This window comes from Furipterus horrens, unplaced genomic scaffold, assembly GCF_987537825.1.
Source record: "Furipterus horrens unplaced genomic scaffold, mFurHor1.1.pri manual_scaffold_17, whole genome shotgun sequence".
NCBI classification, from domain to species: Eukaryota; Metazoa; Chordata; class Mammalia; order Chiroptera; family Furipteridae; genus Furipterus; species Furipterus horrens.
The window spans coordinates 27,900,748-27,925,758 of NW_028327187.1; the positions used below are offsets into that span (position 1 = coordinate 27,900,748).

General features: G+C 48.0%; 1 protein-coding gene across 1 annotated transcript in view; it reads right to left on the reverse strand.

The window, feature by feature from the left end:
- The window catches only part of BCORL1 (BCL6 corepressor like 1), a 43,734-nt gene that overhangs the window by 14,193 nt on the left and 4,530 nt on the right, over window positions 1–25,011 (reverse strand). Inside the window, exons 3-10 of the mRNA XM_090265245.1 lie at window positions 22,452–22,542; window positions 18,924–22,187; window positions 14,336–14,501; window positions 13,170–13,250; window positions 10,798–11,190; window positions 7,160–7,383; window positions 2,450–2,671; window positions 168–334 (exon numbers count right to left, since the gene is read on the reverse strand). Of these exons, the coding sequence (XP_090121371.1) occupies window positions 168–334; window positions 2,450–2,671; window positions 7,160–7,383; window positions 10,798–11,190; window positions 13,170–13,250; window positions 14,336–14,501; window positions 18,924–22,187; window positions 22,452–22,542 (4,608 nt within the window). The remainder of the gene's footprint in view (window positions 1–167; window positions 335–2,449; window positions 2,672–7,159; window positions 7,384–10,797; window positions 11,191–13,169; window positions 13,251–14,335; window positions 14,502–18,923; window positions 22,188–22,451; window positions 22,543–25,011) is intronic.

Below are 25,011 nucleotides of genomic sequence, written 5' to 3' on the forward strand. Positions count from 1 at the left end.
ACATCCACCCCTGCCCTAACCTGGTTCTCCCTGCAGTCTGCAGATGTCTTCCTGAAAATGCCTCCTGACAAGGCCTCTGTGCAACTTGCAGCCTAGCAGCCTGGCTTGCTGCAAAGGTCTAGACTGGGACTGAGTGGGGAAGGGTGGGAGGGGCAGGGGGACCATGCCTCGTGCCATCCTGTGCACTGCAGTTCACATTGGCCCCATGTTCCAGCAGGATGTTCAGAATGTCGGTCCAGCCCCGGGAGCAGGCCTCATGCAGGGCTGTGTAGCCAGCATTGTCGCGATGATTCACGTCCTCGCTGTCTTTCTGGAGGCAGTAGAGAACAACATCCTGTGGGGACAAGGATAGTTCTTTGAGCAAAAATTGGCCTAATTCTTGAAACCACCCCAGTTAGGTTCTGGGAGAGTCTCTGAACCTGACCTTTATTCCAGGGACCAACAAGCAAGTCTCAAAAACTTGTCAACAAAGTTATAGCCCTGAGCTGCCATTCCCAGGGCCCCAGCTCTGAACTGTTTCCTCAAGCAATGGGGAGGCATTTCTTACAACCAAGAACACTCATCTGGGTGTGGGTTGTTGGGGTGAGGTCCTCAGAGAGGCTCACCTATCACCCAGAACCCAAACCCTCAGGCCTCAACTCCCTGAGCAACAGGTTCTCTAGTCAGGGACTTTGCAAGGGCAATGATACATGTGGTGGCAAACACAGAGTCTGGTGGTAATTTGAGAACAAGGAAGAAAGAATTGGTTTAAATACTATATGTGGGTGCTGGTTTTCATCGTTTTAAGTACTATCTCTGGATGCTTATCCCAGCCCTCTCCTCAAATCAAGACTGTTCTGAGTATAATTCAGTGTGGTCTTTCATCCATGTAGTAATTATTAGCTTCCCTGGCCTGAGATGATAGGACCAGAAGCAGGACTCTGGCCCTTGAAGCATCCTAGCCCTCCTGGGATGAAGCTGGTAAATAAGCTGAGAGGGCGGGGAGAGGCAGCCTCTCTTCTGAGGGAAGAAGCCAAAGCAGCTCCCAGGGGCCTCTTATGAACCCTCACAGGCCCTGATCAAAATGGCCCACTCAGCCATCCCGACTCACAGCTAGTCCACAGACTGGTTGGTAGAGTGAACAAGCAAGTGTGCACGTGAGCATGTGTGCCGGCACTGAGGGTGCTGCCTCCTGGAACAGGAGCTGTTATACTGCCTGTGCCTGAGGGGAGTATGAGGCCCCCTATTCTCCTAACCACTGCAGATGTCTGCATCTCCCCCAGACCCACTGTCCTATGACAGGCTGCCCTACTGCTCTGGCCTTGTCCTGGTTGGTTCTCCTCCAGTTTCCTGTTCGCTGGTTTGGCCCCAGGGTAAAAAAAAAAAAATTAATCTTGTGGGCAGGGGTTGCTCATCAGTTTTTCTTTAGATTTCCCTTGTCAGTTCTCCAGGGCCCTATACTAGGTGCTCAAGAAAGACAGTGGCTTGCCAGAGATGCTGTTGAGGCAGCTGTTTTATGAGGACCAGCCTGACTGGGAATGCAGCTGTTTTTAAATGAGTTGGTTATAAGCATCAGAAGCTTTGAAAAAAAAAAAAAAAGAGGACCTACTCTATAAACCAGAAGACCCACCCTTACGACCAAATTCTGAGGAAATACAAAGTATGGTGGTGCAAGTTACATGATCAAGGGAATCTGTATCAACAAAAAGTGGGAAACAGCCAAAATGTCCAACAATGTTATTTCATGATGGTAAATGAGTCAATCTTCCACCCCTCCTACCCTGGCACTTGGGAATCAAAAAAGACCTTGGTGTGAATTCAGACTCATATATATGTAGTAAGTAGTTGGGTGATCTTAGACATGACACTTAACATTGCTAAGTCTTGATTTTCACACCTGTGAAATGGGGCTAATGAAACCTACCTCCACGGGTTTATGGTGATGATGAAATGATATGGTCAGAGCTCTTAACATGACAGAAGAAGTGCTCAATAAAGCCAGCTTCCTTACCTGCTTTCTTTCTGATCCATAGGGAAGTAGTTTACAGTGGGGTGAGCCCAGCCCTGCCTTCCAACATACTCCTGAGCCCTCCACTACTGGAAGCCAAAATGAGGGGATGCTAGATGAAAATATGAAGAGTGAACAATGATCACCCCTCTTCCTCTCTGAGTGGGGGAGCCAATGCACGGGGAAATTCAAGAAAGCATAACCCCCCCCAAACCCATTTCTGGTTGAGAAATGTATTGCACAATATTGTGTTACCATTTCAATTATGCTCATCCCAAATTGCCATCCAAATAAGCTTGCATTCACATACACCATGCCAGGGGCAAGGAGACCAGCAGCATAAGGAGGCCATCTGAGCTCAAGTCCCAGACAAAGCCCTACCCAGGCTGCAGAAGAGCCTATGGGAGAAGTTTCTCCATAGATGCTAGGGCAATTGAATCCTGCAGGCCAGATGCTCCTTACCTTATAGCCAAGACGTGCCGCCCGTTGCAGAAGGGTCTCACCCGCGTTTTTGTTCACTATGAGCCGACGTGCCTCTGGGGGAATCTGCCGGGATGCAGGGGACTCTGAGGCCTCCTCTAGGCTGGCACTTCGGGACTTAGAGGGTGTGCACGGTTCCATGAGTTTCACTGAGGTGGGAGACTTGGGAGAGCGTGTTTTCTGCTGGTTCCAACGCCCTTTGCCCTGGAAAGCAGAGATGAACTCCTGGATGAGCACAGGTTCCCATTCACTTCTACCCAGTGAGCAGATGCTAAGGGGCTCAAATGCTCAAACACATGAACCAAGGAATGATGAAGGGATTGGAAATCAGAGATTGAGAGGACATCTCAGCTTCTCTCAAGCACCCTGCATGCCTTCTTTACCTGCCTCAATATCCATTTATTGGAGTTTTTATAAGTCATCTCTATAAATAAGCAGAAGCAAACTCTGAGCATCAAGATAAGCAGAGACAACTATCTTTGACTAAGGAGTACAGCTGCAGAAGCATACACTCTTGTTGCACAAACCTTCCCCCACATCCAACCCTCACCAGGCTTTCCTATCTTCTACCACACTATGTACCCAGGTTACATTCATGTCCACCTGGGGCAATGGACAGCACCTCAGGCTTGGGATTCAGAGAGATCCAGGTTTGAATCTTGCCTCTGCCATCTACTAGCTACAAGGCCCAATCTCTCTGACCTTCACTTTCTCCCCTGCAGGGTCTTTGAAATAATGAACTAGAAAGGTTCCAGAAAAATGCACAGGGTGGGTGCTCACAAAAACATTAGAGTCCTTTCTTCATAAATGACCGCCCCGTATGTCTTTTTCCTCTTATTTTAACTGAAATGTCTAGAGCAAGTTCCCATGCCTGTCCCGCCATGGTATATTGCATCTCTGGAGACAAGTAACTTATCTCCTTAGTTCACAGGTCTTAAGAACTGTACTCCAGGAGCTGCATTCAAGGAACTAGACCCAAGAAGTCTCATCTGAACCTGGACCTAAGTTAGATGATGGAATTCTTAATTTGCAGCTGATGTCAAAATTGGTTGAGACTTTGAGGGGTCTTGGGAAAGGTGGTGTGTCTCACACATGGGAGGTCCATGAATCAGACTATGCCCTCATCAGACTCCAAGATGGCCCCTGATGACCCCCACCTCTTGATATTCATGTTCTTGCATAGCCCCCTCCAGCAGTGGATAGCGCTGACCTTGTGTAGCCAATAGGAAACTTCAGGGATGATGATGTACGACTTCTAAGTCTAGGCCCTAAAAGACGATATGGTTTTTGCCTTGCTTTCTTTTGGATCACTCGTTCTGGGGGGAAACCTGTTACCATGTCATAAGGACCCTCAAGCAGTCCTTTAGAGAAACTCATGGCCAAGAACAGGATACGCTCTGCCAAGAACCAACATCAACTTGCCAGCCATGGGAGGGAGCCATCCTGGAAACCCCTGCCCCAGTCAAGCCTTCAGATGAATGTACCTGATACTTTGACTACAACCTCATGAGACCCCAAGCTAAAACCAACTACGCTGTTCCTGAATTCCTGACCCCCAGAAACTGTGTGAAATAATGCATGTTTATCATTGCATGAAGCTGCTAAGCTTTTAGGGTAATCTGTTACACCACAATAGGTAACTAATATATCCCTCAGCTTATCCAAATCCCTCAGGGAATCAAAGTCTCACTTAAGTCCTATCTTTTCTACACCATTCTACAACACTCTGGTCCCCACTGCCCACTTTCTCTGCACGTCCAGAAGAACATCTACTGAACCACATAATCTGGTGCCTGATGCCTGCCTTATTTTCCTTTCATTGTTTCATGGGAAAGTCTGGCTTCCCCTGCTAGATTTTAATCTCCTTGAAAGTAGAGTTTATATTATCATCTTCTCTTTTGTTCCTTACAGCATGTCATTGCAACAAATATTTGCTGACTTGATTCAAGCCAGCCATGTGCAGAGCCCTAGGTAGGCAGAGAAGTTGCCTAAAGATGAACCCAGGGAAGGCAAGCCTAGGGCATTTTTTTCCTCTGGTAAATCCCAAGAAGAGAAGAGCTGCCACCTATCCCAATCCCAAAGGGGCAGAGAGGTACAATCACTAGCAGGAAGGCACCAGGACTGAGTGTAGAATGCTGCTCTACTGCCAGGAGGACAGAGGTGTACAATGGCAGTACTGGTGGATGCTAGGTTAAGTGCCCAGGTTTTTGCTAAGCCAAGCCAGTAGTCAAAGGGTGACTCTCCTTCTACGGTCCAGAGCTGCCAGAGACAAGGGACGCTGCCCTAGAGGAGAAGGAACAACAGCAAATGGGGGCCACCACCCCTCCCCACTCCCGTCCTGGCTTGGAGGCCCTGTGGGAAGAAGCCTTTGGCCAGTGACTGAGCTTTACTGTTGCAGGCACGTCCCCCAACCTCCCCCCATGCCCCCCTTGTTTCCCACTACACTACAAAGCAAAAGCACAGTGTCATGGGAGCAACTGGAGCAGGTGGTGGTGACTAGGAGAGAAAGGCGGTAGGGAGAAAGGGAAGGCCCCTGTGAAGGGACAAAACCTCTCAGGGAGGAACATTTCGTGGACATACTGCCAGGCAGAATAACCAGACAGAAACATCAGTGTGTGCTCCTGAATGTCAAGCGGCTGGTCACCTCTGTGTGGCACAGGGCCATCTCAGTGTTGGAGGAGCAGGGGAAAGAAAGAAGGACTCCCATATTTTTCCAGAACTGCTCAGGCTTGCAGGATTTCACTGCCCAACTGTTCCCTTCCCCAGTATCTCCAGGATACAGACAGAAGCTACCCCATTCACAGGGTGGAGCCATATGGAAAGAACAGAGTGGGGTGGGGGTGGGGCTCCAAGGGGCAGCCAGGCCTGCCTCAGGACTCAACTGTCACTCAGGACCACAAAGTAACCTTGCACAAGTCCCTTAACTTCCATGAGCCTCAGTTTCCTCACCATAAAAAGAGGACAACAGTCACTGTGGGAATTGAGAGCAATCATGTGAATGGAGCACTCGGCACACGCCTGACTTCCTTGCTTCTCTGCCCATCCCCTCTGGGAATGGTCACTGCTACATTTCTGCTCGGTGTCTCTGTCTCCTCATTCTTGTCTAGGCTAAAGCTCAAGGATGTATACCAACCTCAGAAAGCACTTTAAGATTATCAAAGCCTTTAACACCATTGCCTCCTTTGTTCCCCTAAGCACCCTTGTGAAGTGGAAAGGACATGGAGTATCCTCTTCATTTTTAGAAGATGAGAAAACAGGTTTGAGTACCTCATCTAAGCTAGAACCAGATTCCAGAATGGGAAAGAAGGGGAAAGGAGGGGGAAATGAGCACCTGGCCACCCACCTTTACCAGTGCCATTAAGGGATCCCCGCTTGGGAGCTGGAAAGAACTGGAAGAAGCAGAACCACCAAAACAAGCCCAATGTGACTTTTTTTTTTTTAATTGTCTTTTATGAGTACTTATTATGGGTATACATTTGAACCCAAACCTTCACTTCTCTCAAATGTATAGCTCACCCAGGATGAGGACTGTGTGATTTTTTCAACTTGTACAACGTCGAACCCAACACCAATGTTATAAACACCAGATCCAAAAAAGATGTCAAATTTGAACAGGGTTTTTAGAATGTTTGCCTGGTTACTGATTGGTGAATGCTCACTTACCTGCTCCTTTGCTACCACAAGAAGCAAAGGGACTAAATACCCTGGCTGGTGTGGCTCAGTGGATTGAGTGCTGGACTGCAAACCAAAGGTTCACCAGTTCAATTCCCAGTCAGGGCACGTGCCTGGGTTGCAGGCCAGGTCCCCAGTTTGGGGCATGCGAGAAGCAACAACACATTGATGTTTCTTTCTTTCTTTCTCCTTCCTTTCCTCTCTCTCTAAAAATAAATAAATAAATCTTTTTTTAAAAAAGGGACTAAATAGTGGGAGTAGGAAAGGGTGGCTATAATAGGGTCCAAGTGGAATACCTTCGGTCTCACCACCCCCCTCCCACAACCTTTACCTGGACATCAACTACCTTGCTCCTACAAGTTGTTTTCTATCTTTTTTAAAAAATAATTTATTTATTTGTTTTATTTTTAGAGAGAGGGGAAAGGAGAAAGAGAGAGAGAGAAACATCACTGTGTGGTTGCCTCTCACTCGTGCCCCCAACAGGGGACCTGACGTGTAACCTAGTAATGTGCCCTGACTGGGAATTGAACCAGCAACACTTGGCTCGCAGGCTGAGGTTCAATCCACTGAGCCACAGCAGCCAGGGCTTATTTTCTATCTTGATTGACTCAGAAATCTCCCTGACTTATTCCCTTCCAGTAAGTTAAGCCCAGACAATAGCTTCTTGATTGGATGTCAACAAGCTATTTAGGTTACCATCCTGCCATATTCTTTAACTCTTCCTTAACTCAAAGGAGATCCATGGATTGTCAAGGAAAAGCCATCATGAGCCAAACCCTATACTTTGCAAACACTTATTGTTAGCTCTAACTTTAGTGCCCATTCTCCAAATACTCCCCTGAACCCTTCTAGAACTAGTTTAAAATAGTTTAACAAATATGGGTTAATTTCATCTTCCCCATTACTCACTTACTCTCTCGCTCTCACTCACTCAGAGAGCTGTTGACAGAGGAGCGTCTGGAAAGCCTGCAACCCTAGCCCGCTCCCCTCCCTTGCAACTCCCCTTAGCTAGCAACACACCTTTGCTTCTTCTGAGACATTCACCATGTGCTTGGTCTTGCACTTCCGTTTTCCTGATGGCTTTTCTGAATTTTCAAGGCAGGCTGGCTCCTCCACGCTGCTTGGGAGGAAACCATTTGGCGAATCTGAGATCCCCTGGGCTTTGTTGGGTAAGAGAAGGTTCCTGTTCCTAAGGTGGTGCTCCGAACTTTGGGGGGAAGTCTTCTGCTTACGGGCCTTTAAATCTGAAGGCAAGAAACAGGAAAGAATGGATGACAGGGAAATGAAATGCAGAAAAGCAAAGCCTTCCTCTAAAATGATTCAGAGGAATTCGGGGATTAGACTCTCAGTACAAAGTTGTGTAACTATCAGCTACCTGTATTAGCATGGTGCTGGCAATTCCACTAAAGACTTTTCAAATGGACTCTATTCCGGCATCAAAGTCCCTCCTCTATAAGCAGGCAACAATGCCCAGCCCTGGCAGTAGGGGGCGGCCCTTCTGGCTGTTCCCAAAATGAGGGTAATTTTTAAAAGATTTTCCCATAGCCCAGAGCAAATCAGAACTTTCTTTTCAGGTTTCTCCCTATACCCTTTGCCTCTTTCTCCATTCCAATATGAAAACAAATTTAGAAACCCTGCTGAAAAAATGAAGTATGAAGTGTAATGGGGTGGGAAGTAAATGGTAGGAGGTTTCCTTCAGAGCCTCAGCTCTACCCACCTGCCTGCGCTGTTGGTCACTCTCTGAGGACACAAAAGTCAAAGCCACAGAAACTCCCTAAAATCAGAAGGTGCTGTGGGGACTTAGCTGGTGGGCAGTCACAGAAATCTGCTGCCTCACTTGGTTGGAAATCAAGTTACTGGAACACACACTGGGCAACATCTCTAATTCTAGCCGCAGCTCACTGAACAAAACACTTCTTAATTTCAAAAAGTGTGGTATGATTCTTACGACTCTTCCCAGCTCCAGAGCAGAGATCCCTGATTGGCAGTGGGAACCCCATTACCAAGAGCCTCATTGCCCAGGTCACTTCTACACTCCACATGTAGAAGGGATAGACTGGTTTACCCTTATCTCGAAGCCAATATTAGTGTAATGTGGCTTGGCCACCAGCTGTGTGACTGTCTGAAGACAAGCCATAATCTCCCCAAGCCTCAGTTTCTATGTCTGTAAAATGAGGAGAATATAATCCATGTCACAAGACAAGTATGAGAGTTAAATGAGATAACATATTCAAAACCTCTTTATAAAGTGTTACAAAGAGTAAGGCACCGTTATCGTATTATTTAAGTGTAAGCTCTTTAGGCAGGGCCATGCCCATGCGTTGTTTATCTTCCCCACAGGATTGACCACCATGCCTACCTCGCACATGGCAAATTATCAGTATGTCTGTCAAATGAATAACTTCAACCTTGGTTTCCCCAATTGGTAAAACAAGGGGGTTGCACAATATTCAAGATGTCACATGTGACATTGTCAAGGGCATATTCAAATGTGGGAGGACTGTAGGTTATGCAAAGCTTTTAGAAGGCCAGCTGTCATACCACCCCTTTCTCCCAACTAACCCCAACCCACTAGTGGGTCCCCACACCCATCTAAGAGTTATTAGACTAGATGAGTTGTAATGGCACTTCTAGGCATTATATTGTAAACCAGGGCTTTTGATGCAACAAGTTTGGGCTGAGGCAAAACAGGAAGGAACAGAACTGTGCCTTGTGAGAACCTCAGGAAATAGGGGGAAGTTGTATTACAGCATTCAATGCCACAGAAAAAGCAGCAGCCCCTACCCTGTTACCCAGGGCAGGGCAGGCTCTGGAGTTTACTCATCTGTGGTAGAGCAAGGGCTTCCTAGTAGCACAGAAAGGAACAGAGTGGAGGTAGTAGCTGTGTGAGTGGGAGTGGCTCTTCCTATCTCCTTTGCAGGTTAAAAAGGGAGAAAACACAAGCCCAGGACCAAAGGAAAGGCCATGAAGCTCAGACAGGAGTAAGGTGACCTGTCTAGTTTGGCCTCTGCCTGACTCTCTGACATCCACCTGAAAAATAGGTAGTAGTAATAGGAGGGATCAGAGTTTTTTGAGAAGAGAGATGTTTGCCAGGCAATTCCTTCATGAAGATGCCACCATCAGATCTGGAGGAAGCTGACCAGATCATATGCCAAAGCCAAAAGCCTCAATTGGAAACTCATAGACATATAGATGGAGGGAGAATGACCCACTTTCCAACAACTGGAGCTGCCCCCAAGTCAAACAGGAGGCCTTACTAAAGTGGTGTTCTCCATGTTCCTGGAGCTGTTTAAGGAAAGGCTACCTGCCAAGAGTGCTGTGGAGATCTCTGTATTGGGTGGAAAACTGGACCAGGTAACCTCAAAGGTTCTTATGATTTCAAAAGCCCATAGGTTCAATAAGAAGCTCCCAAGCATCTAGGAAACTAGCCTTCACTGTAGAAGATTGGTGATACAAAAGCTCCTCTTCATCCTAACACAAGTGGCTAAGGCCAATGGTTTGACAACTCATTCCTGACCAATCCATTACGGCTCTGGCAGAAAAAAAGGAAAAAAAAATTATCCCCATTGTTTCACATAGTTGATGAAAATTAGCTCAATTACTCTAATAAATGTAGGGATGGATATATCATATATGTCTCTAAACAGAGCCAGAAGTGAGGTTTAGCCTTCTTTGCATTATAGCAACTCCAGTATCTACTACCTACCCTGTATGTGGTTATTCAGTTTTCACTAATCAGGAAACCACAGGTCTTTACCAGTAGCTTAGGACGAATACATTACAGGAGACAATCAATTGTTGCTTCAAGAGCGGAGGTCAGAGATAGAGTAAGAGACAGAGGTGTTTTTTGGAGCCCAGAGAAATGTTTGTTTGTTTGTTTTGGCTTATGTAGAAATGCATTATAGGAATGCTACTGTAGGAATGCTACTGAACAGCATTTAGCAAAACATACTGATATTAGCTAGGTGACAAGCTATGCCTCCATGATTACACATGTGGCCAAACAAAGTCTGGCTTTCTCCTTGGGCTGCCTGCTTTTCCAATTCAGGTCCAACAAAATAATGCCACCTCGGGTCACCTGAAAGCTTTACTCTGCCTCTTAATAGCCTTGGTGGCTTTAAGGGAGAAAGCAAAGTTGTACCTACTTCTACTTGAAGTTCTGCTAGGTTGAGAAAACCATTATGGTTTATTTTCTGGGAGACATCCCAGAAAAGCCAATTAATGCCCTCTTTCTTCTTGAACCCAGAATTCTAGGAGAGCAAGCCCAGCTTCCCTAAAGACCTGACTCCCTCAAGGCAACCAGCAAAGGCATTGGTATTGAGTTGTACCATGCCAGATGTCACTGTGGCCTTGCCCACAGGTTGACTTTTATAAGAAATTGGAGGGCTTGGGCCTATGTGCCCTCCGCTCACCTGCAGGTCAGTCCAAACTCAATCTCAACCCCAAGCTAAAATCTCAGACTGGCCTTGAAAGACCCCCTCTGGCAGCTGGAGCTCATAGCACCAGGTTTCCGTGGGTGCAGAGGCCTTTGGCAGGAGTAGAGAAGGCAGAGGTGGGAACACCCAAGATACCCAAGGGCACCCCAGCAGCCAAAGTCACTGTGACTTGGGGATGGGTGACAGCCGCTCACTGGGGCAGCACCCCCTTGTTGGCCTTACCTGCTCTCCCTTTCCGCCGCTGCTCTTCTTCTTGCTCAGTCAGGTACTCTCCAGTCTGATATTTTCGGTTCTTCTGCCGTCTCCGTTTCTTTCTCTTCACCAGACCTTCCTCCTCATCTTCCTCCTCCTCCTCCTCATTGGTGTCCCACATTTGTCGGGCAGCCTCTGTCCTCCAGGGCATTTCTCGGGCTCGCCACAGGTGCCTGCGGCCCTGGCTCAACAGAGTCTTATCCTGGGCATGGTGGCTGCGATATTGGGTGTCTCGTTGGGTCTTTCTCACCTTCCGACGCTTAGCTGGGGTGGGAGTCACCTCCTCTTCCTCCTCTGTGGGGAAGACTTCCTGGCTTCCCATGTCACTGTCCGCCATTCCAGCAAAGGAGCTACAGATGCTTCCTGTAGACAGAAGTACAAAAGGTGGTCAGGTACCTTTTCAAAGGACAAAGTATGGTGTTGAAGCAAGTGTCCTGGATTAGGAGTTTGAAGGTCTAGGTTCAAGCTCAGGTTCTGCCAGTTATTAGCTCTATGCTGTAGGAAAAGTTCTTTCACTTGTTTCCTCATCTAGAAATAGGGATACTGTTCTCTGCCTTACTGACCTCAAAGGACTGTTTTGAGGCTCAAAGGAGATAATCTGCCTATAAGCACTTTACAGAGACTAATATATCACACAATTATTGAGTATCCAAACCACACACCCTTCCTCATCCACATTGCCACTTTTTTCTATTCCACAAAGTCTTACTTAGTGCTTACAAGGTGCCAAGCATTTTGTGAGGGAGCAGGAGAGGGTCACAGGTCCCTGCCTTTTGGGATATTGGGGTTTAGGAGAAAGGGAGGGCAGACTGTCATGGTGTATCCCCGCTCCTGCTCATTATGTGACCACCAATCTCGCTGACAGAGCCACCCTAAAGAAACAGATACGTCACACACACACACACACACACACACACACACGAAAAAAGTCTCAGGAAAAGTGAAGCAAGAAGGAGTTCCTTTCCTGTGACACAGCCTGGGTTTGTCCCACCTAAATGCTCCTCAGCCAGTCTCTCTTCCCTTAATTGACCTCACCTCCCATTGAGTGGACAAGGGTACCTCCCCCTGTCCCTGATGCAGCTGTTTCTCACTGCTGGCAAAGCATTTACCCCTCCTCTCCCCACCGCCCCAGGATGATGGTACCTTTCCTGCCCTCCTCAGCCACCTTTTGCCAAGAGGCCATCTTCTTCCCTACTCCTTCCTTAAATTCTGCTAACAACAAAAGTACAATTCTAAATTGGCCCAGTCTATCACTACAGGGGATCTGACATCTCCCTGAGAAGCAGATCTGAGACACCACCCTATTTCTCCCAAGCCTTGGCTGTTCACTCAACAATCTCCAAAGCCAAGTGAGGTCAGCAGAAGAAAGAAATGGTTTGAGGCAAACAGTGGCCCTTGATCAAAGCTTCAAGTCAGTCAGACCACTTGAAGATAGCAAGTATCAAGCAAACTTGCCATTATACAGATCAGGCAGGGAACGGAGTGTTCTAGTTAATCTAATATTCTGGTTAATACAGAATCACCATAGAGATCACACAAGAATCACCAATTTCCAAAGAATCAAATGCAGTACAACGTGTTTAACACTAAAATGGCACCGGCCGCAATGTAATCACTCTTCGATGATTCAGAGGACACTTCGGGATTTTGTGAGGCCTCCAGGCTGTCACTATGAGCCCCAATTACCACTGCGCTCTCTACGTGCTGAGGTGCCAGTTAATGTAATGTCAGATAACTGAGTTTACACTGTGCCCTGCTTTCCCATTCTATCACTTTGCATGAAAATGTGGGTGAACCAGGGCAACCATTTCCAGCACTATGTACCAACATGGCTGCTAGCAGACAACTGCAGTGGCTAGAAAGGGCTATCCTGTTATAAACACTATGCGTTGACCAATACAAATTCAGGGGACAAATTCTGCTAACCCTGACCACTCAATGACCATTTCCATTTTTAATGATGTCTGCCATACAGGGCAATAAGATAGGAGGCCCAAAAATTAAATGTCTGCCTAAGATTGGCCCCAATAATAATGAGATGCCAAAGCTTGGAATCAAGTCAATTTTCCTAAGTGGCACAGGCCTTTCCTCTTTCTACCATTGGCTGCCAACAAAAGATGTCAAATCCCCGTTCTGAAAATCTAAGTAAATAGTCCTAAAATCTTATGCAATTCTTCCCCCCATCCCCACCCTGGGCTCTCTTGTCTCTACCAGGAGCTGGGCATCTTGGCACAGTGAAACAAATTCCCAACTCTCCACCTGGGCCAATGGCAAAATCACTTGGCCAGATTTCTACCTCTCTTGGCAGTGTCAAGATGGACCACAGCCTCAGACTCACTCACCAGACTGACTGCGCGTCCGGGTGCTCAGAACCACGGGGATGAAGTCACGGAAACTGCTCTTTGCTTTCTTCTCCAAGGAACCTGAAGTAATGTGTGGTTTCAGGGTAGAAGGCAGAAATGTCACAATCAGAGTCTAAGGACTAGAAAGCCCCCCTGAGAGGCTCAGATGAGAAAATGAAGGGAGGGTCTGTGTTTTCCCTGGGTTTCAGTTATCAGCTCCCCCTATGCTGCTACCACCTATGTATCTCTTTTACAGAAGGAGCATTTCCCAGTGGTTTTTGAAAACTGGGAGTTGGGTCATTTTTGCTGACACCAAAAAAGGCAGTGCATTGAATGGATTTGCCAGCATGCCAGAAAGTAGAAGGCCAGGCTGCCTGTATGACTGTGTGGCTACTGCACCTTCACAAAGTTCTAACAGAGCTGGAGCAGGTCCCAGAGAAGGGCAACCTCAATGAATCTTAAGAGTATTGAGCGAGGCAGGAAGAAGGGAACAGGAAGCAGCAGACAGAGGGTAACTGCTATGTAAGAACAGACTAGAAAAGAGGCAGATCGTGTCAGACGGGCAAGGCCATGAACACAGGCTACTGTGGGCAGAAATACTTGGGTTTCTCTGTCTGATGAGGGCACCAAGGAACTACTAGTGGCAGAGCATACAGGTTAAGAACACACCTTCCCACTTCAAACATCTTCTGTGTCCCTAAATAATAAGGGTTTAGAATTTCTCTAAACCCTTGACCCTTCTAGCTAGCTGGCTATTAATTTTTAACCTTTTGTATTGGGACTTTTCAAATATACCAAAGGCGAAGAAAAACAATGTAATGAACTCCCATTCTGCTGTTCTGTCTCAATCCCCCCTGAACCCATTTCTTCTCTGAGCCTAGACTTATTGCAGAGTAATGGCTTGACTAATCTGTTGCAGAACTGACTTTTGTCTGTTTGGAAACCACCTCTTTTGGTCTTCAAAGTATGCCTTATTCTAGCAACCAGGATGAGGCAAATAAGCCACCTCTCTCTCCTCTCTTGCCTTTGATTTCAGAGGTGTCAATTATATCCTCCTTACAGAGTGAGGAAATCTCACTTTTTGGTCAGTCTCAGAGCCCCTTCTCCTGGCCTGCCAGAACAATCCCTCGGCAGCCCAGCCCAGAGGATCAGGACCAGGGCCCTACCTTCTTCTTGGCCATCTGCTCGTTTTCCTGGAGACTGGGACTCCGGCTTGGCAGGCTTCCGGTGCTTGTGCTTTACCCTGACTCCATTGTGCTCTTTTCCTGAATCTGATGCCCCCCTGGGGCTTTTCTTGGTGAGTTCCTGGGAGTCACTAGGTGGCTTCCGGCACTGTGGAGAGGCAGAGAGGGTCAGGTCTGAGGTCAGTTTTGCTTCTTAAGAAAGTTCCCTAATGCTGAGCCCTGTGCCCCAGTTCTGACACATGCGCAGGAGCTGCCCAGGTGGGAGCTGTGGGAAGGGGCCGCTTGCTGCCTTCCACAGTGGGCTACAGGGGTTTTTTGAACTGAATCCTGTGCTCTAGCTAATCCTCATAGACATTCACACCCCATCATTTTAAACAGGTCTACAGAATCTGCATTCACATGCTGAATAAACTCTCAAAAGTCATTTTAAAAGGTGCAAAGTCAGGCCCCATACTCTATACCCAAACAGTAATAGGCAGGAAGAAAACAAAAATGCCTCTTCTGCAAGTTGGGTGACTACATTGTTCATATAACTTCACTGAAAACAATACTGACACCAACAACTGAAAACAATTCGTTGTATGGGCCAACTCAAGAATAATTATCTATTTTCACGTGCAAATTAATTCCAGAAAAGAGCAGATTTAACTAAGGCAAGAAGAAAAGCATGATGTAGCAGCAATTCAAATCCCCCCCACACTTAGGAAAGACATGGAAAAGGCCCAGGCATTATTAATAAAGCCACTTTATACTCTGAAGCACTTCCAACTTTTCAAAATACTCTCTCTCACTATTATTTGATTTGATCTCCCCAACAACCCTGAGAGGGAAGCTAAAATCATCCCCATTGAACAGACAAGGAAACTAAGGCTCCAAGCTAAGAACTTAAATTATTTGCCCAGGGCAACACATAACCCACAGCATCCACTCACCCAAGGGTTGCCACTGACCAGGCAAACCTGCATGTTAGATTATTTGTGCTTATAGTGGCAAAGTGGCCCCTGGGACTAAGACCCAATGCTCCTGGCTCCCAGCCTGTGCCACTTCACATCAACTCTCACTCTTCTACTTCCCTACTTGTGTCCTCAACTGCTTTGCTCAGCTCAGCTTACACCTACTGTTTGAAGCATCACATAGGCACCGTGTTTGTGCCTACAATCCATAAGAAAATTCCCAGCCTAACAGTCACATAGTCTCACAAGCTTTGAGGTCTCTCCATAACACCAAATAAGAAATAGGGCAAGGTAGGGATTTCTAGTATTCTAGTATTCAGGGAATGCAGAATAAGGAAAATGTCTTAATGAAAGCAAGCCCCAGGAAGAATGAGTTGTTTTCTCCTGAAGCAGACACATATGCTGCCTCCTAGAAGGTTATCACTATCTAGCTCCAGCTAAGAAGATGGCAGATATCTTATTGATGGAAAATTTCCCAGGGGAAGTGGGATCTCAATTGTCCATGGACAGGAAAGTCACCATTTCTCATCAAATTCCAGGGATTCCAACTATTTCACTAACTCCTCCTGCTTCTTATTCAAGTGCCCACTTTGCTTGCTGCCAGTTCCTACAAACCAAAGTATTACGAGAAAAAAATTGAGGAGGAAGGAAAATGGGGAACTGCTGCTTAAAATCTGACTTTCAGGTATGGCCAGAGAAAACTATTTAAGTCAGGGGGAATAAAGTTCTATGCACATGATTTTGAACATGTCCTAAATAGGACATGTAAATTTGAACCTGTCTCTACTGATTTGCCTATTCTGGACATTTCTGAATATCATTTTTTAGCTGGCTCTTTCAAGTGCAGATCATTAACTTTTACTTCCAAAGACAGACAGAAACAACTACAACATCTAGAAGGGATTTCTGTCTGTATCTTCTGTGGGGGCAGCACTGAGAGTAAAAACTGTGTGCCCCAACTTAGGCAAAATGTTGGAAGGGCAGGGCCACTGTGTAAGATGAATGTTCTGGTGAGCAGAATTTTGAAAGGTTTTCCAAAATTTTTTACAAAGAATAAGAAGACAATTAAATACTCCCAGAGCCAGATGAAGCAGAACTCTTTCTTTTCTGATGATTTCAAAGGCCCTTTAGGATTCTGCGAGGCCCTGGGGCAGGTGGTGTTAGAGACAGGCGACTCTTCTCATTCTTGGCCATGCCGTGAAAGGTGCTGTTTTAAATTAAACCCCGATCATAGTTTGCTTATCAATGGTTTCTTTCTCAGGAAAATAGAACATAAGAAAAGAAAGGTCTAAGCTATTTGCTCTCCTGAAAAGTGGACATTTATTAAATCATTACAGGCCACCACTAAGGGCTGCTTTAAGGCCCCTGATCCTGTAACTACTCTCTGTCCTCTGCGTCTGTCAGTGGACCCAGTCAACTGCTCATCCAATATAGGAAGAGGCAGTGCCTGCCTGTCATCAAGTCATCTGCAAAACATAAGCTCCATGAGAGTAGGGACCATGTCAATTTTGTTGGCAATAATAACAGTGACCGCTACCACTCACTGAGCACTTACTATGTGCCAGGCACTGTTCTCAGTATTTATGAATATCACCTCATTTAATCTTTTTTTTTTAACAACAGCTTTGTTGACATATAATTTATTGAGATACAACATACAATTCCTTTATTTAGTTTACAATTCAATTGTTTTTAATACAGTCACAGAGTTATGTTAACCACCACTACTGTCTAGTTCCAGAACCCCATGATGCACTCACTCCCCAATTCCCCATCCCCACCAACCTTAGGCAACCGCTGATCTACTTTTTGTCTCTATCAATTTGCCTATTTCAGACATTTCACATCATCATCTCCTTTAATCTTTACACAGGCCTACGAGTAAGGCACTGTTATTTTTCTCAGAATAAGCACTATTATTGTCTCATTGTACATATGAGAAAACTGAGAGCCAGAGAGATTAAGTAACTTGACTGACATCACTCAGCGAAGACGTAGGGCTAAGATTCAAATTCAGGCAGGCACTGTGCCTAGCTTCAGAGAGCACACTCCTCACCAAAATGCTATATGGCCCTCTAGACAATGTAGTCCTACTGCCCAGGATAGACTGGAATGCAGAAGCCGCTCAACAAGCACTTACTAAGCGGTCAGTGAAATAGCTATATATAAAGGAGGGTGGAAGATAGTATGCTACACCTGAAATGAACATGAACTTTGGAGCCAATGAGATCTGAGTCTGAGTTTCAGCTCTGCCATTTAGTAGCTATATAACCTTGGGTAACTTAGCCACTCAGTCTGTTTCCTTCATTTTCTTATCTGTGAATTGGGTGTAGCATTTAGCTTATAAGGTTACTGTAAGGATTAAGTCAATGTATATAGGAAACTCTTGGTATACATAGTAGGAGTTCAACATGGTAACAACTATGACAGAATTATTATTATTCTTATTACCACCAAGGGCAGATTGCAATTACCTGAGCAAATGCTCTACTATGTCGTGACGTGTGTTCCTACTTGGTATGTCTCTGCTACACAGAAGTAGTTGTGAGGTCACTGACTAAAGCCCACCCAAACTCTACCCCCAAGGTTCTTAACCTGGAGTCCATGGGTGGGCTTTGGGGAGGGAGTGGGACAATGAACTCCCTGAAATTATTGGCAAAATTTTGAGGTCATGTTTCTAGGGACAGGGTCCACAGCTCTCATCACTTCTCAAAGCACTTTATAATCCAAAAAAGAAGAAGAGCTTCTGCCACAAACAAATCCATGGTGCTCTGGCTACTAATCTATTCATCGATGTGTATCAACACCCAATTTGAAGGCTGCTTAACATAACTTCAAATTCCTCCATGTTTTGAACAAGCCCTAGCCTTAACTGCTTCAAGAATCTCCTTGGATCACCAATAGCCTTTGGATCACCCCAGAGGACCACTGGATTTGAGTAGAATCCTCTTGGCCCATCTTTTTGCCTAAAACCCTGCCACCATCTTTAGCCTATTAAGAACCCAGGTCCAGATGCCCACCTGCCTTGCACACCAAATTTCCAGGGAGCAGAACCCCAAAGTTGCCACCCTAAGCATTGGGGATAGTGGTAGAGAACTGGTGGATGAACTCAGAAGCCAAATTAGCTCTAGCTGCACTAAGCTCCAAGCAAATTCTGAGCAGGCTCCTGCAGTGGTGCAAAGAACAACCCTGTCAAAGGCCCCTTCCCTCCCTGGGCCCCAAGTTCTCAAGGCCAGCAGTCATCTCAGAAAAGGAAAAGGAAGAATGGTTATGCTGAGAAGGGCCTGTTATTGATACCCCTCACCAATACTGTCTTCCACTTCCCAACATCATCTGGGACAATAGCTTCCCTCACCTCAGGGACCAAATAATTTTCCACATCCTACAAAATGCAACCAGCCCCTCCCCATGCTAAAATACCATATATGTAGAATGTGACTAAGAAAGGGGACAGCAGGTCATTATCCACTTTATATGAGCCTTCCAATCAGATCAGTCCATGGAGCTACTTAAGAACATTGCCACAGATAAACAAAGTTGACAATGGCAGGACAAAGCAGATCATTGGTGTCTCAGCCCTGCTCTCAACCCTGTACTCACCTCAGCCCAGTACTCACCTTGGGTCCATGAGAACTCCGGGCTATGACCTTGGCTTGTGGCTGCTGATCCTCACCATCCTTGTCATTGTCACACTTCATTTTCTTAGGTGACAGAGATTCAGTCACCCCATCATCGGTCACCACCGAATCTGGCTGCCACTTGTTCTTGCAAGCAAAGACCCCTACGCTTTCCTGTTTCACTCGAGCTTGCCCAGCCTTACTCTGAACTTCGGCTTGGACCCTCTGGGGAGCTGCTGGGAGGCCATCAGCCTGGAAGCAGGTGGATAAATTGAAGACAACATCACCATCCACCTTCTCCATTTTTACCCGCCCCAGGTCAACCTGGCTTCCAAGCTGTGAAAGCTCTGTGCTGGAGCCCCTTTTGCTGCTTGGGACCACATCCAAAATGAGTTCCTTGGGGCGGCTGTCATGAGGTAGCAAAGGCAGCTCGGGCATCTTGCGCAGGTTCTGGGGGGTGGCCAGGACCAGCTCATGAGACATGTAGGTGGCCAGCACTTGGTTCTTAGGTTTTGTGTCTCCTGCCAGCTTCAGACCACAAGTCCCCTGAGGGCCTTCTGTCTTAGGAGTGCTGTCAGAGCAGAGGTGGCTCTCTGATTCCTCAGGCCCTTGACTCACTCTTATGTCTCCACTGCTAGGCTGAACAGATAGCGCTAGAGTCCCTGTCTGAGGGCTGAGAGTCACAAGGACAGGGTTGACTTGTTCTTCATAAGGCTTAGCAGCAATCCGGCAAGTTTTGTTCTTTGCACCAGTGTCCTGCTCTGGAGCAAAAGGGCCCCCAGGCCGTGGCTGTCCCTCAGGAAGTCCATGCATAGCTTCACTGGGGCCAATAGATGACACACTGGAAAACTCAGAAACAACGCTGGTGGGCCTGTTGGGCACCCCCTGACTGGGGGTCAGCTGTCCGACACTGGAAATGCCAATGGAAAGCAGAGATGTTTGGTGGTATGGTGACCACCCAACAGGCAGGACCTGGGTGCTGGTGGGTTTCCCGTTGACTGAACACCGTGGGTAAATATTTGCTAGCCCCGTGGGCTTCCATAAAGAAAGCTCCTTGCTTTGGCAGCCTGGCAGCCCAGGGGCGATACGGGCTGGGGTGTGACGTTTGACTGTGCTTGGCTGTCCCTCAGTCCCAGCCTGGCTGCCCTTTTTGCCACAGGAAGCACCAGTGCTCTTAGGCTCTCCTTGATCAATTATGGAAATAGGTTCCTGCTTGGGGAGATGGCGGGGGTCTCGATTGAGGCCCAGGTTGGGCTCTTTGTTCAGCAGCAGGGAAGCAGGCACTGGGTTGGCCACTCCCACATAGGTGCCAGGAATGGTGCTAATCAGTGCAGTTGAGTTCTTCACCCAGGTGCTTGGGTCCCCATTCCTCACAATCTCAGGGAAGATGACAAAGGGTGAGGTGGTGGAACCCAAGCATGAGGTGACATTGCTGCCAGCAGCCTGGGCTGTGCGCTGAGACCTAGATAGGACCGTGGAGAGGAGGGCCTTGCTGCTGGTGTGTACAGGGGTCAACACGGGCATGGGGGGTGTCTTGCGTTGGTTCGGTAATGGAAGCTTCTGGCGATTGGACTTAGAGGAGAGGTCAAGGGGCATCTCGCTGCACTCGGGTGGAGATGCCATCTCTCGCTCCAGCTGTGGAGGTGACTTGAGGGGAGAGAAAGTGACGGAAGTCCCTTCTGTTTGCTGCTCGGCTATCTTGGCGGGGTGCAGTGGGGCTGAGCTCACACTGGGGGCTGGCAGCAAAGGCTGTGGCGTTGGAAGCACCTTGGCAGAAGCAGCGGTGAGGGAAGTATCTACCAATGGTCCAGGGACCCCATCAGTCGCAGGCTGGGTGTTGGTGCTGCTGGATGGGGAAGCACACGGAAGCCTGTTCACCTCCAGAGAGACCAGCTTAGAATCTGAAGTCAGAGGCCGGGCTACAGAAAATGCATATGGGTAAGACCGTAGCTCTGGGGAGGCCAGCACACCAGGGAGACACCTGTCCTGTAGGTAGGATGGTAGGACAGGGAGTGTAAGAGTTGAGGAGACCCCCAGAGTGGTTGGCAGTGTGGCCACACTGAGAGGCTGCCCACAGCTCGGAGGTGGGATATATACCAGCGGCTGGCTTGATGTCAGTACTGTCCCTGGCTGAAAGGACAGAGGGACTTTTTGCATAGCTGGTGCCTGAGCTGCAGGAAAACACACTCGACTCAAACTAAAGGAGGCTGGGATGGGTGCAGACGTGGGAATGACAGTTGGCGTGGCAGCCGGCATGGGCGTGGGGGCTGGAGTAAAGATTGGGGCTGGGGTGGGTGCAGGGACCGGTGTAGGAGCAAAGGCAGGGATGAGGGTGGGTGTGGAAGGTGGACCAGAGGATGGGGTTGGAGTGGCCATCGGCACTGAAGGAGGGCCGGGAGCTGCTGGAGGTGTGGACGCAGGCATGGGAGCCAGAACTGGAGTGGGGACCGGCGTGAGGACCAGGGTTGGCGCGGAAGGGGCCACAGGAGCCTGGATCAAGGCTAAGGAAGCTGAAACTGGGACTGAAATAGTGGCAGGGGCTGGAGCTGACAGGGTAACAGTGCCTGAAGGAGGAACAGAAGCTGGCACGGGCACCAGGACTGAGGCTGAAACAGAGAGGGTATTTGAATCAGAGATGAGCTTGGGCACTGATGGTGGTGCCGGAGCCAGAGCTGGGGCTGGTGCTAAGGGAGGGGAAGAAGCTGGAACCGAAGTGGCAACCTGGACAGGAACTAGCCCTGAATGGGGCACTGGGGTGGGGATAGAGAGGGAAACCTGGAATGGATCTGGAACAGATGGGGGGGCGGAGGCAGAAGTGGGAGCAGGGGGGCATACAGGTGCTGGCAGCGTACTAAAGTTAGTGGTAACCAGAGGCAGGGTTCCCTCCACGGGTGCTCCAGTTCCCAGAGTTGCCAAAATGAAAGTATTTTTCTCCCCAACACCATGCCGAGAATCCAAAACCTTTACCCCGGAGGGCGAGCAGTCCACCTGTTTGCTCATTTGTGCGCTGAGGGGAGTCCAGGAGCAGTCAGCCCTGCTGTTGCCAGCCTCAGTGCAGTCAGGAGAGGAAAGCTTGAGTGCGTCTCCTGGGCTGTTCAGGGGCACTAAGAGGCCATCAGCCTCTGCCACATTCCCAGCATAGTCCATTTTCTGCTGGGAGTTCTCCGGCTTGTCTTCTGACTTGTGCCCAAGTTTTTCTGTTGCACTGACATCTGGGTCTGCCCCCCGGGCATTGCTGCCACTTCCAACTGCTGTGAGCTCCACCTACAATGACAAAACAACATACCCATCTTAGTAGCCCTTTGGATCATGCAAGCGTCCCAAGGCCTGGGAGAGGCAACCACTGGTCCTCTTTGCAACTCAACCAACCGAGTCTCAGCAGAAGCAAAGTGCAGCTGGCCAATTTCCGTCTCACATACAGCAACTCCTGGGAAATACCCTGTCCCTTCCTTTCCCTTTTCTGAAGATGACAAGCTGGGTATATCACCTGGGTAGTTCAGCTCCACCCTTTGGCAGGAGGCCCCTTACCTTGGAAAAACTGCTGCTGACACAAAACTCCTGAGATCCAAAGCGCTGACAGTCACCTGTCGTGGACTCCTCATCAGAAAGGGGTGCTCTTCTAACATGGGAGACACAACCAGAGAAGGGACATGAGGCCTGGTCTTTGGGCCAGCACCTTCCCCAGAATGCCCCCTGCCTTCCTGGGTTTCCATAAACCTTCCTGTCTTGCTTCCTATTGTGGTTTAGGGGAAATCACAAGGAGCTAGAGGGTCCAGGTTGCAAACAGGAGCCTCCATACCCAACTTGGAAAGTTCTTGCAAAGAAGCCCAATCTGATAGCTATAGACTCCCCTCTTTGGGTCATGTATTCTGTTTTCCAGGGCTCTCAGAAAGACTGTGAAAGACACCTCAGCACCTTTTCCTTGTCCCCAGAGCTTTCCCTTCAAAGTAACCATCTAGGAGGTACTGAGCCAAATTGCCAGAAAGGCTCGGAAAGGTGATTCACAGAAGCTGTCAAAAGGCATGCAAACTGCTCTTCTCTTACACACAATCTTATTTTAAGTCTATAAGGGAAGCAGGCTGCAGGTACCATAAGGGTAATCCTTTCGTAAAACAAATAACCACCTACACTGTTTCATGTTCTAAATCTAACTGATCACCTATTCACCTGATGGGCTTGCCTAGAGCAGATGTAATGATACTGATTCGAGGCCACCAGGCCACTGGGTGCTGAGGGGGCAGTTCTTTCCCTCCAGGGTACCTCTTCCCACTTTGTAGAGTACCAGTGAGTCCCAACCAACACATTCTTCCTGCCTTTCTACTCTGCCTGCGTCCCACCCCTGCCAACTCCCCACTCTCCCCTTTGACTTCCCAGCACCACCGCATTCTCTCCCATCCCCTTCAAGGCCACAGACTCCAAACTTAGGTTGGTATATCACAGAGAGAAGGGCTGAAGGCCAGACAGCTGGGTCCCAAAGGGGGAAAAGTTAACTGTACCCTGACCTGCTCAAAAGGTCTTCTCTAAATTGTTGGATAAGAACCTTAGAAAATGATACACTGCGACTATAAAAGGAGAAGAAAGAAAGAAAATAAAAGAAAGAAAGAAAGAAAGAAAGAAAGGAAGGAAGGAAGGAAGGAAGGAAGGAAGGAAGGAAGGAAGGAAGGAAGGAAGAAAGAAAGAAAGAAAGAAAGAAAGAAAGAAAGAAAGAAAGAAAGAAAGAAAGAAAGAGAAAGGAAGGAAGGAAGAAAGAAAGAAAGAAAGAAAGGTAGGTAGGTCAGACTGGGCAGGTGAAGTTAGAGAAAAACATCCACTGGAAGTGGTGCTTTGAGTACAGCAAGAGTGTCCCACTGCCCTAGGGAAGACACAATTGGGCAGCAGCCATAGCACGAGTGGCCGAGTGGAAGGTATGGGTGCAGGAATAAAGCTCCAGCAGAAGTGCTCCATGAGGTTCCTAGGGGGCCAAGGACAGGCATGCTCTCTGTGCCTCTGAGGAGGTAGATGTCCTGGGTTTTTGCCTTCCTTCTTTGGAACCCTCATCTTGAGTCCCCCCAAAAAGCCAATGTCCACCTCACCAGCCACCATAGCCAATGCGCAGTCTGGGCACCTGCAGTCAAGCCCCATGAGAATGAGGAGGGCCCTGCTAACTTCCTCCCTCCCACTGGAACAGGGCACCATTGATGGATTCCAAAATTATACCTTGGGCAAGAGAATCAAAAAGGCAAGGGGTATCACTGCAGGCCTCTCCCTACCTTGTCAGGGCTCCGGAAGTGGCTAACTGGGGGGGGGGGGGGGAAGGGGTGGCTTGTTCCCTTTAAAATTCAGCTAAGTTGGCAGAAGTGGGAGGGTTCCATTGCTGGCATTGACTGTTGGTGACAAACAGAAATGATGGTAAAGAGAAGCCAAGGGCTGGAGATGCAGTCAGGGGTCTCAAGGATGGGGAGGAAAGGGGGCCTGAGGGAAAGGGAAAACATACTTGACATCAACTCCTGCAAGACCAGAAAAGCAAGACTTATCCTCAGCCTTGGGATGGGGGAGAAGCATGTTCCAACTAGATTTGTCAAGGATGATGTGTGTGTGTGGGGGGGGTGGCAAGGTAAAACAAGTGGCAGTGCCCTCAGCCCTGTTCACCAATGATGCTATTTATTTGCATTATTTCCTCTCCTGATCATGCAAAGAGAAGCTGGTTACATACTCAACCCCTGCCCCTTGCTCAGCTCTCACCTGGCATAAAATCATCTTGAAAGCAGAAATACTGCCCTCCACCAGAGAATGCAGAGCCAGCTGCCAGCCTAGAGACTCTGGAGGTGGCAGCAGCAGTGGTAGCAGGAGCACCAGTCCTGGCTACTCCAGCCGTCCACACCTTAGTGCCAGCCCCCGAGGCTTTGGGAAAATGTCATGAGGCCACATTTCAAATCCTCTGAGAAGAGGGGTGTGCAAAGCTAAGTAAATATTAAATTGCTCCATTGAGAGAACCTGGGACAGGAATAGCTTGCAGGGGAGGGGTATACCAGGAGAATAGGCCAACCAGGCAAGGTTAGGAGGGTTCAGGTGGCCAGGAGGAGGGAGCAGGGGTCAAAGCAGGCTTCAA